Genomic DNA, 12820 nt, shown 5'->3' on the forward strand with positions numbered 1-12820 from the left:
CATCCAAAGGATACTTTCGGTGACAGATCGAACAACCCCAAACACAGCATCGACGTAAAGGAAATAATTAGGCCGTAAAAGGTGTCTAACCCACGATCCCCATAAATACAACAAAATAGATGACTGGACACATGGCAATGTACATAATTACAATCGATCATCCATTTCCAGTGATTATTACTCATGCACAGAAATAGAGTACTAAACGAAAAGATTCGATAAGAATTATGAAGAATTGTTTGGGAGCATGATGAGTATAATTATCACGGGTTCGATTCCCGGCCGGGTCAGAGATTTCCTCTGCCTCGTGATGACTGGGTGTTGTGTGATGTCCTTAGGTTGGTTACCTGTAAGTAGTTCTAAGTTCTAGGGGACTGATGACCATAGCTGTTAAGTCCCATAGTGCTCAGAGCCATTTGAGCCATAAGTATTACATGTCGATAGAAAGAGGTAAAAAAAGAAAGCAGGTGCATGTAGTAACCATTCCTAGCCCCTGCTAGTTACAAGAAATCTGTGATCATGTTCTTCAGATTCTGACTATCATCTACTTTATCACAAGTTAACAAACAATGGATTCCTTGAACTCATATTATGTAAGAAACTCAAATACAGTATAAGGCTGAATTTCTATATCAAATTTCTGTTTGTTAATTTTTGACGGTAATATTACTTTGTTGATGAGTTTTTAAAATTATCAATGAATGTTGGCTGATTGTTACCTTGGCAATTCAGAAAACAGTTAATACATACATGGTGATCTGTGTGTGTAACAACTGAAGTGGCCATTCTGAGTACTGTATACCGTGTGAGTGCTCAATGTATGAAATTTTGTGGGACTGACACACCTCGCCGTTGATGAAGCAGTAGAGGCAGGCTATGAAGAAGCCCTGGAAGGAGACGAGGAAGTGCGTGGCGTAGGACCAGAGCGCGAACTCCCAGGCGGCCCTGTCCAGCGGGGCGTCCGCCATGTTGACCAGGTTGGTGATCCCCAGCAGCGGCAGCAGCACCACCGCCGCCCGCACCGCCTTCCTGTTGGCAACAGAAGGACAGTGACTGCAGGGTCAACAACTAACAGCAGTGCGAGAGACCACTATGCCGTAAGAAACAACAGCACACACTACTACTTGTTTACTTGCTGACTACAGTAAGTGAACGAAAGGGACAGTTTTGGATTTGACGTAGACGCGGCATAATAGGGTAACAATCATAATAAACGGACATAAAACAGGAATGGACAGCTTCAGCTTCAAAGAATATCTTATTATAATATTCTGAACGTCTACTAAAAATTTCACATATGTGCTGTGCATTTTCCAACAATACAATTAACGGGAGAAATGTAAAACACCAAATAACAAGTACGTGCAATTGATAATGGTTATTTTACTCAATTCTTTACACTGGTTCAGAATCTGCTCACTGTTAGAATTAATTATAATACAGTATATAAAGTAACATTAAGTTCGGCGTTTAGAATAAATACCGATTATTTTGGGTCATCAAGTTTCTGATTCGCTCGATGCACTCTGATACAATGTTCTCTAGTGTGCCAATATCTTCATCTCAAAGCAGCACTTTTAAGCAACGCGCTCAATTATTTGTAGTAAACATTCCAATCGATACCTACCCCCACTGTTTGTGTCTTCTTTGACACCCACTAGTAATACGAAAGCTGTTCCTTGCTGTTTAAATGTTGCCCATATCACGTCTTGTGTGAATGTCCTCTTTGAGTTCTTTTCACTCCAATTAATTTTCAGAAACTCTCTATACAAAACAAACACACACACACACACACACACACACACACACATTCTAATGGACCAAAACGCTATGCCTACCACTCACTGCGAAACTGAATGCTACCTGGTGACGTTATAGGCACATTATACGACAAGTTTAGTATTTGAGTGGAGCAGGGGCGAATGAGGAATCATTCTAGCTCCTACATGGGCCGCAAATGAGAAGCCCACCGATATAAGTGACTTCGACAATGAATATATTGTTATGAGACTTTGTCATAACACGGCAAAACCACTTGACTTCGCCGGTCAGAGTGGCTGAGCGGTTCTAGGCGCTACAGTCTGGAACCGCGCGACCGCTACGGTCGCAGGTTCGAATCCTGCCTCGGGCATGGATGTGTGTGATGGCCTTAGGTTAGTTAGGTTTAAGTAGTTATACGTTCTAGGTGACTGATGACCTCAGAAGTTAAGTCCCATAGTGCTCAGAGCCATTTGAACCATTTTGTACCACTTGACTTCCTCTTTTGGCTTCAGAAAAAAACGTTTTCAATGCTTTTCCAAAATTTATCTTGAGTTCGATGTGGTCAACATCGTCTCATAGTGTTACCACGCTTCCATAATCGTAGGTTCGTGAAACGTTACAATCATCATGTTAGGATCTGCTTGCGCTCGGTCCACCTCAATGGTACACTCCAGAAATTTCTTATTAAGAATTGTGATACTGCGATCTTTGTTTCGTTCGTTGTACAAAACCTTGTCCTGAGAGACTTGGTGTAGCACCTCTGATCCGAGTACAACTTCAACTGAAGAACGTTTTGTGGACCTACAAATTCCAGAACACTCTTCATGATACATCACATTGTCTCCCGTGGATAGCCATCAAATAAAGCAGGAGATGTGAATTAAAAATGACACTGCTAGTAAGAAGCAAGCCTTTCAGATATTGATTTCAAGTGTACATTTCTATATCAGGTTATTCTGTATAAAAGGTACCCTTCACCAACGACAAAAAATTTATTCTGGGAAGTTGAGCTCACAACCTTCACTGGAGTAAAGCCGTTGTAAAACCAAGATTTTGTTCCTTTTCGTATGCCTTTCTCTGAGAACAAAGAAAATGCGAAAGAAGTTAGTTCATATTTCAGAAAGGCTTTTAATTCTTCTTCACTTAGTATCAGTAAACAAATAATTTGGAGAAGAATTAAAGGATAATTAGGAGTAACTTCAGTGACACGTATGACAATTGACATTCTCAGACAACACCGTTGCTGTTAGAAATCATTTTCAGGAAAGGCGGGATGAACTAAAAATCAATCACGCAGCTTACGTGAGTCCATATCATCCCGATGGACGCAAGAGCTTCTTGCATCTACAAGCTGTTCTGATGTTACACAATTCACTTCGTAGTATGATTAAGTTTCTTCCAAATGTTAGTCTACTGTATAAATAGAAACTGAAATAAAAGTGCTCAAAAAACTGATATTTTGCCCTTTTCAAACAATTGTAAAAATGTTTGTTTTTTTGTACGTATTGTTGTACCATTGGTATTCGGAGCAGGAAAGAGTTGTAGTGATCAAATTTGTAGAAAATTTTCTGCTCTTTTAAAAAGGAAATAGGTGCCAAAGCGCTAGGATGAAAATCTCTTATTTTTTTAATAAAAACTGAATAAGTCTGCAGTTTTACCTTTAGCCAAAATAAGGTTTCTTGGCAAAGCGTAGTTTTCTAAATTTCCAACCATATGAACGAATTAAGAAAATAGAATCTTCTACCTCAACTTTTGCACTCAGTTTCGAGATACCAAATATGAATTGAGTGGTATACTCATCACTAATTCTAAGTCAACATAATCAGTTACAACCATTTATTCGATTAAAGAGCTTCCAATTTATTTGTGGATACCAAGATAATTCTGTGAAGTAACCGATTAGTATTTCACAGCTAGATTCTATTCGAACAGTTCATAGCTATTACTTTTCTTTCATGCAATTTTGTCGTACGATGACATGATTGGACACCGTGGCTTTTATTTGAAGACAAATGTTGATGGTGCTGAGACAGCAACCAACCACAAATATATTTTCTGTTCCTTTATTCAAGGCGTACCGTTATCGGTTTCGAATCGTTATGAATCATCTTCAGACGGTTTTCACGTGAGAAAATTTACGCCTGCAACGATAAGAACGCAGTGGGAATGTATTCACGTCTGTTGGACGAATGTAATGAAAACAAACACTCCAAACCGACATTTCACGACAATTAATCTGTAAAAAAGCGCACCACATGCAATGAAAGCATGAAAACCGTCTGAAGATGAATCATAACGATTCGAAACTGGTAACGTACCCTTTGAATAAAGGAACAGAAAAATCTGTGGCTGGTTGCTGTCTCAACACCATCAACTTTTCTTTAATTTACGCCTATTTATAGGTTAGATCATGGTTAAGGACAGAAATATAATCCAGTTAATACTAGGAACAGAAATCAAAATGCCCAATGAAGAGCTCTAGCCGAGGAGCTTTACTCACCTGACCTGCTCTATTTCACTCGTGTGACTTTGTCTCAACTTGACTACCAGCACACGGATGATGTTCAGCAGAAAGAGGAAGTTGAGCTGGGGAAAAGCAAAAATTTTATTGGTTATCTGTGGTTGAAATTAGCTCTATGATTTGCGCACTTCCTGGAACAGAATAATTCTATCGCCTACCTGTATTCTGGTGATAAAATTGTCAGCCTTTATAGTAAAAATAACACAAAATTAATTAACACAACTAACTGAACTGAATGATGGGGGGAACAGAAAACAACTTGAGACACGAATTCAGAAAGAGAAGCATATGGTCAGTGCCTCAACAACAGAAATTTGGAAGATCTGTGTCATATTCTTAGGAGACAGTTTCTTTTTATCGAGTCACGTGTTTCAAATTAAGAATTTTCCGACTTTTGTCTGTGTTTTGTATTTAAGATTTTAATAGTTGTGCGTAAAATACAAGATACTGTGGGTATAGTAACATGAATACTGTGTATAATAACATGAGTAAAAATCAAGCACCAAATCAAGTTGGTGCTGATATGTTAATACTTTTATAGTATCTATTCTGAAGCAATAGTACAACTGTATGTCGATATTAGCACGGAGATTGTTTCGCACCAGCTGTCTAAATGTGCGATTTATTTAACACAACATGTTTCGGGAGAGGAACAACGCATTTTCACATTTTCTATAAAACAAGGTATTTGAAAATGGAATAATGAAGTCCCGAAGCATGTTACATTATATAAATCACATATTTTTGACAACTGGTGCGTAATAATGACCGCACTGATTTACAATATTACCAAACATGGCATTTAAGGATTACATACCGGTACGTCAAAACTAAATTTCCCTCGATCATAACTTCGATGCGCAGTGACCCGAAACGCAATTAGTAACGCTCTATAATATATAAAACGGGAATTTGTGCCAAGTTTATGCCAGGTTATTTGTCGTAATGTTCTGTAATGGTGCACATAGAGTGCTCTTCGACCCTGCTTCGACAAGGACATCACATTGGTATTCGGGCGACATAATGAATTATCCAGTTATACGGCCTGAATCAGTAACAGGAGGAAAAGTTTTCTAGCAGTGTAACACACATATACCAGGTAACTAAGCAGTATTTAAAAGAACATCTTGTTCTTCTTTTTCTTGTGTGTCGGTGGAGCCTAGCCAGTTTCACGATTTTTGGCATGGTGATTTTAATGGGTGGCCAAATGACGCTCTGACGAACGCGCACGAGACGATGGCGACATGTCTGATTGCCAAAATATTGTGCCCGTTGGACACTATGAAGCGGCAGTACATCCGTGGACCCTTCGATTAATAAATACGCCGCGAGAAACTGAAGAATCACATACCCACTCCATCTCTATTATGTACGTACTGTGTTTCATTTCGTCCATCACTGTCTGTAATTATTCCTGTCCAACAATGTCTCTGTTCGTTAACACTTTTCACACAGTGTGGATGTAGTACTGCCTTGAATGCAACTACAAGTGACATATTCGACATATGGCGATTCCATGTCACCTCTCCAGAATGCAATGTGTTTCACAACTGCTATTACTCGCTCCTAGAGGTTGGAGAGAGGACTTAGTAGATAAAGCTTTAAAAAGGAACCCATGTTTGGATAATACAATTTTAATGTGAAATAAGTTTGGAGATCGGATCACTTTAAAGTCTCCACCTTCACAGTACGCACACAGTGGAGACAACGAGTTCTGGCTTGTGTGCCCTACGTGAGCTCATAGCATACACATTGTCTCGAGAACTCAGCGTCGGGTTCTCTTCTACATGACGTAGAACGTCCTCTTTCAAATTTTCTAGTTACTGTCTGAGTAAGAGCAGTAAAAGATACGGTGATATACTTGGTGAATAGATATTCATATTCGTTTATTGAAAGCGACCGTCAAGCTGAAATTATACGAGTACTGCCAGCAAAAGCCATGCTGCTTCCTCCCTCAGATTCACTGGATGGTCGTTGAGTTTACACCAAAACCAGAAAACGGCGATAATGCATCGAAATTCAACCACAAGTTGATAGTCGAATGACGTTAATCCCTGAGACACAGGAATCTCGACGTTTCAATCACAATTTCGGTTACACCACTTGAGTGGCGTTCGACTACCGTCATATTATTTGCTTGTGAAAATCAGGCTTACGAGCCAACGGTTTCTTAGCTGACGTCCGTAAACTGGTTTTCGACGTCAATAGATACAGATAACAAATGAGTTGATTATTATTATTTTAAAAATCACGTATTGCCAGTCGGTGGTGAGTGTATTAAAATTTTGTTATTTCTCACAGCTCAAGTCAGGAAAGGGATGAAAAATAGTATGTGTCCCCCGTCTTTCACGGGGTTGACAGAGGCGGATACTAGCTCAGACTTGCGAAGGATGTGGCAGGAAATCAAACGTGTTCTTTCCATAGGAAGCGTCCCAGAATTTGCCTCAAGTGATATAAGGAAAACATAAACCTGGACGCCCAAATGGATACGTGAACGTCCATCCTCCCAAACGCGATGTAGTGTCTTACCATTGCGCCACATCGTTTCCTTCTCTCAAAGCTAATGTTGATTTACCTCTTTTTCCCGATGTCTTGCGTATATGTTATTGTATTTCCTTTTATGTTTAATTTGCAGCACTGTAAGATAGTATGAATGTACTTGGCTGCATAGTTAGTCTACATTCATAGTTTAAAAATTATATAATGAAATATCGTTTACGAATGCATGGCTTTATACAGAAGCAGTAGAGGCAGGCTGTATCAGAAGCCAAAGAGTACATGCAGGCTAACTGGATCCCTTTCAGTATCAGTCAGACCGAATACATTATCCTCACGAAGGACAGTAAACAATGTCACATTCAAGTAGCATCGATAATTCACAAGATTCAACGTCATTTGCTCTTATTGTTGCTTACATAATCAGCACGAAACTATGCGCAAAGTTCTGAAATTCAAATTACCAACCGCACAACACGCTCTACTATTTGTGGCGTAGGCAGCTCAACCCCAAGTAAGTGTGCTGACACGCAAAGCCTCAAATATCATTCGATTGGACCGTGATTAGTATCACAATGAGAACGACCAGAAAAGCTGGGTTGCGAATGGAAAGGGAAAACGCTGTTTGTTTCAGTCGTTATTTATTTGGGTTCTTCTGTCGGAGGACTGGCTTGAAACTCTCCACGCTCGTCTACTTTGCACAAGCCTCTTCATCTCTGCATAACTAATACGAAGCACATTTATTGAAATCTGCTCACTTTATTCAAGCCTTGGTCCCCCTGTATAATTTTTCCCCCACATACTTCATTCCATTACCAAACTGACGATCCACTGACACCTCAGGGGTGTCCAATCAACAGATTTCTTTTAATCAAGAAGCGCCATAAATTTCTATTGTCTCCAATTATAGTCACTACCTCCTAATCAGTTATTCGATCTTCCATGAACATTTCTGCGTCCTACTGCGGCATGTTTGACCAGCATCTATTCTCTTCTTTGGTGAACGATTCATTGATCACGTATCGCTTCTGTACATGGGTACACTCATACAAATACCTCCAGAAAAAAAATCTTAGATCTATATTTGTATTCGGCGTTATCAAATTTCTGTTTTCAGTAATATTTTTATTGAGGTTGTCAGTCTGCATTTTACACTCCTGGAAATTGAAATAAGAACACCGTGAATTCATTGTCCCAGGAAGGGGAAACTTTATTGACACATTCCTGGGGTCAGATACATCACATGATCACACTGACAGAACCACACGCACATAGACACAGACAACAGAGCATGCACAATGTCGGCACTAGTACAGTGTATATCCACCTTTCGCAGCAATGCAGGCTGCTATTCTCCTATGGAGACGATCGTAGAGATGCTGGATGTAGTCCTGTGGAACGGCTTGCCATGCCATTTCCACCTGGCGCCTCAGTTGGACCAGCGTTCGTGCTGGACGTGCAGACCGCGTGAGACGACGCTTCATCCAGTCCCAAACATGCTCAATGAGGGACAGATCCGGAGATCTTGCTGACCAGGGTAGTTGACTTACACCTTCTAGAGCACGTTGGGTGGCACGGGATACATGCGGACGTGCATTGTCCTGTTGGAACAGCAAGTTCCCTTGCCGGTCTAGGAATGGTAGAACGATGGGTTCGATGACGGTTTGGATGTACCGTGCACTATTCAGTGCCCCCCCGACGATCACCAGTGGTGTACGGCCAGTGTAGGAGATCGCTCCCCACACCATGATGCCGGGTGTTGGCCCTGTGTGCCTCGGTCGTATGCAGTCCTGATTGTGGCGCTCACCTGCACGGCGCCAAACACGCATACGGCCATCATTGGCACCAAGGCAGAAGCGACTCTCATCGCTGAAGACGACACGTCTCCATTCGTCCCTCCATTCACGCCTGTCGCGATACCACTGGAGGCGGGCTACACGATGTTGGGGCGTGAGCGAAAGACCGCCTAACGGTGTGCGGGACCGTAGCCCAGCTTCATGGAGACGGTTGCGAATGGTCCTCGCCGATACCCCAGGAGCAACAGTGTCCCTAATTTGCTGGGAAGTGGCGGTGCGGTCCCCTACGGCACTGCGTAGGATCCTACGGTCTTGGCGTGCATCCGTGCGTCGCTGCGGTCCGGTCCCTGGTCGACGGGCACGTGCACCTTCCGCCGACCACTGGCGACAACATCGATGTACTGTGGAGACCTCACGCCCCACGTGTTGAGCAATTCGGCGGTACGTCCACCCGGCCTCCCGCATGCCCACTATACGCCCTCGCTCAAAGTCCGTCAACTGCACATACGGTTCACGTCCACGCTGTTGCGGCATGCTACCAGTGTTAAAGACTGCGATGGAGCTCCGTATGCCACGGCAAACTGGCTGACACTGACGGCGGCGGTGCACAAATGCTGCGCAGCTAGCGCCATTCGACGGCCAACACCGCGGTTCCTGGTGTGTCCGCTGTGCCGTGCGTGTGATCATTGCTTGTACAGCCCTCTCGCAGTGTCCGGAGCAAGTATGGTGAGTCTGACACACCGGTGTCAATGTCTTCTTTTTTCCATTTCCAGGAGTGTATTTGCTCTCTTCTTCAACCATAAGTGTTTGTTTCCTGATAGCATAATTTATCGATTCCTTTTAGTGTCTCGTTTCTTAATGTAATTCCCTCAGGATCACTTGATTTAATTCGACTACATTTCTTTACTCTTTATTTTTATGCATATTCATCTTATAAATTTTTTCTAGAAATTATCCATTCCAGTGCACTGATTTGCCGTCTGCTGTTGAATTAAGTTATCGCCAAATCACAAAATTTGTATTTCTTGTGCCTGAACTTTGATTCACTTTCATTATTTCTCATTATTTTCTTTTACTGTTTGTCCATTGTACGCATCGAATCAGATCTTTGATACGTCACAGCCGTGAACCACTTTCTCCTCATGTACTGATTCCCTACCATTTCTTCAACATTTATAACCGCGATTTCATTTTTGTACATGTTCCTGGTTATCTTTCGCTCCCACTACTTTATTCCTTCTACTTTCGTAATGTGAAAGAATATGCTCTATTTATTATTGTCAAAATCTATCTTTAAATCGACAAACGCTATAAATGTATACTTGCCTTCATCCATTCTATTTTCTATGATGCGCTGTAGGGTCAGCATCGTCTCGCGTGTTGCTATACTTCTCGGGAACAAAACTAACCTCACAAAACGTCAGATTCTATCACAGTTTTCTTTACTCAATGCATGCCATTATTTTGAAACTATGACTTATAATCTTGAAATGTTCCCACCTGCCATCGCCTGTCGTTCTTTGAATCACTATTACTACGTAGTAATTTAAGTCTATCGGTGATTTGTCTGCCTCATATCTTACATATCAGGCGAAGTAGTTTTGACATAGCTCGCTCTCTTGAGTATCTCAATAATTCTGAGAGGACGTTGTCTACTCCAGAGGACGTGTATCGACTTAAGGGTTTCAGTCTTCCTCGACGGTATTTGCCCTCTACAGCTCCCTCTAGTACCACGGAAGACCGTCCCTGATGTCTTAACCCATGTCCCACAATACTGTCCCTTCTCCTTTTCAGTGTTTTCCACATATTCCTTCCTATCCGATTCTGCGCAGAACCTCCTCATTCCTTACCTCATCAGTCCACCTAATTTTTAACATTCGTCTGTAGCACCACATCTCAAATGCTTTGATTCTCTTCTGTTCCAGTTTTCCCACAGTCCATGTTTCACTACCATACAATGCTATGCTTTATACGTATATTCTCATAAGTTTCTTCCTCAAATTAAGGCCTATGGTTGAGGCTAGTAGAATTCTCTTGGCCAGAAATGCCCTTTTTGCCAGTCCTAGTCTGCTTTTGATATCCTCCTTTTTCCGTCCGTCATGTGTTATTTTGCTGCCTAGGTAGCAGAATTCCATAACCTCATCTATTTCGTGACCAGCAATCCTGATGTTAAGTTCCTCGCTGCTCTCATTTCTGCTACTACTCATTACTTTCGCCTTTCTTCGATTTATTCTCAATCCATATATTGTACTCATTAGACGATTCATTTCATTCGGCAGATTATGTAATTCTTCTTCACTTTCATTCAGGATAGCATCTACTTAGTATTTCCTTTTTATAATATTGTCTTCATGTTCGTTATCCTTGCGTACATTCCGTCCACTTTTCAGCCATCCATTCTTTGCTTACTAATGCCAGCTAAGCGTTTTATATTTATACAGACATTTTCTTTTCTGTACACATGTGAGCAAGCCCATGTGTTGGGAATGTTGTAACGGATACTTTTAGAAGTGTCTCTGGGAAACTGTGACACATCCTTGATAGAGTCCCAATCTTTCCCAATGCAATTTCCATATTTTGGAGCCCTTAAGCAAGACAATCGTGGCCGTCGATTTCCTTCCGGCTTTGCACGACGTGTAGAATCATAGTTCCGTAGGAAGAAGCAAACAAATTTTCATGAAGCACTGACCGTCTTCTCTCCCAGTAGCGATTACTTATGAAATAAGGAACAATTTACTTACAGCTTTTACATCTATCTCGTTTATCTTTGACTGCTCCTTATAAGATCGGGTTATGAAATTTATGTCTTAGCTTTATATAACGCCTCTGAAACCTGGTGTCATCGTATCTGCCCCGTAGAGAATCTTCTGTGAGGCAATTGTTGGCAATGAGTAAATACTTAATGTGCAAAATTCTACCCGTCTACTTTCCCTTTGCTTTCTTTCCTCTAGTTCTCCCGCTACCTTTCCTTCTCCTCCCTTCCCCACTATCGATTTCCAATCACGATGAAATTTTAATCTATTTCATCATGATTATTGCCTTTAACTCATCATACAGTCTTTCAATCTCTTTATCATTTGCAGAGCCAACAGGTACATAAAACTTTCTCTGCTGAACTGTGTGCTAGTCTCGTGTCTGCCCTGGCTACGGTAACACTTTCACTATACTTTTTTGATTTTTTATTCAGTATTACCCTACCCGCGCATAGCAACCGTTAGATTTTGTATTTATAGCCCTGCACTCATCTCACGTGAACTGCTGTCCATCCAGCCACCAAACTTCACTAGCTTCCACTGTATTTAATTTCAACCTATTGATTCCCCTTTTAAATTCTCTAACCTACGGACCGGATTAAGGGGCCTCACATTATGTGTTCCGACCCTTTCAATGCCAGTTCCGCTTTTCCTAATGACATTGTCCTTTTAAGTAGTCCCCGTCCGGAGATCCGAATGGGAAATTACGTTACCTCAGAAACAATATATCCAAGGGGATGCCATCATCATTAAGCCATAGAGCAGAGGTGCGTATATGGACGAAATTTCAGTCTTTTACCCGTGCAGCTACTGAAAACGCTGCTGTCTTTCAGGAACCACAGGTTTGTCTGGTCTCTCCACAAGTACCCTTCCGTTGAGGCTGCGCCAACAGTACGTCTATTTGATCGTACAGGTACGCAACTCACCACATCTTGGTCTGGTCCATGGTAGAGTACGTGAGAGTGCATGAGAATTTGTTCAAAACTGAAGGATCTACCATATTAAAAGAGTCATTTGCCCCTTAAAACACATACGCCAGGGTTCAAAATAATGATAAGTATCGTTCTAACACTTTGAACGAGCATCCGTCTTCGTAATAATAATTTCCAGAGATGAGTAACGACCTAGTGTTTACGTTTAAAAGTATTTCCGGATGCAGATCACTGTGCTCTTTGTCAAATCTAATCCATTCTCCTTCAGGAAGCAGTTTAGTAGAGGAACGCAGAAGAGACACGTCATGGAATACGTCTATATATCTTTTACAATAAAATAAAGAACAGTCAATACTAAAATATTTCTGAAATTCCTAACTGCTGATTTTAGAAAGATGCGTCAAAGTAATTGTATTGGGTGTTTAGAAAGTTACTCTTCCACTACTTAAGTAGCTTACGTTAATTTCTTCGTAATCTCACACTGTGTTAAGTAGATACTTTTGTTCTCAGAAGTTAAATCTGACTTGACTAAGCAAGACTTTCCAATATTACTCAACTGAA

At 41.3% G+C, this 12820-nt stretch overlaps 1 protein-coding gene across 1 annotated transcript in view; it reads right to left on the reverse strand.

Moving 5' to 3' along the window:
- The window catches only part of LOC124776148 (PDF receptor-like), a 397145-nt gene that overhangs the window by 62910 nt on the left and 321415 nt on the right, over positions 1-12820 (reverse strand). The window contains exons 11-12 of the mRNA XM_047250985.1: positions 4262-4347; positions 846-1029 (exon numbers count right to left, since the gene is read on the reverse strand). Coding sequence (XP_047106941.1) covers positions 846-1029; positions 4262-4347 — 270 coding nt within the window. The remainder of the gene's footprint in view (positions 1-845; positions 1030-4261; positions 4348-12820) is intronic.

This window comes from Schistocerca piceifrons, chromosome 2 (genome assembly GCF_021461385.2).
Source record: "Schistocerca piceifrons isolate TAMUIC-IGC-003096 chromosome 2, iqSchPice1.1, whole genome shotgun sequence".
Lineage (NCBI taxonomy): Eukaryota > Metazoa > Arthropoda > Insecta > Orthoptera > Acrididae > Schistocerca > Schistocerca piceifrons.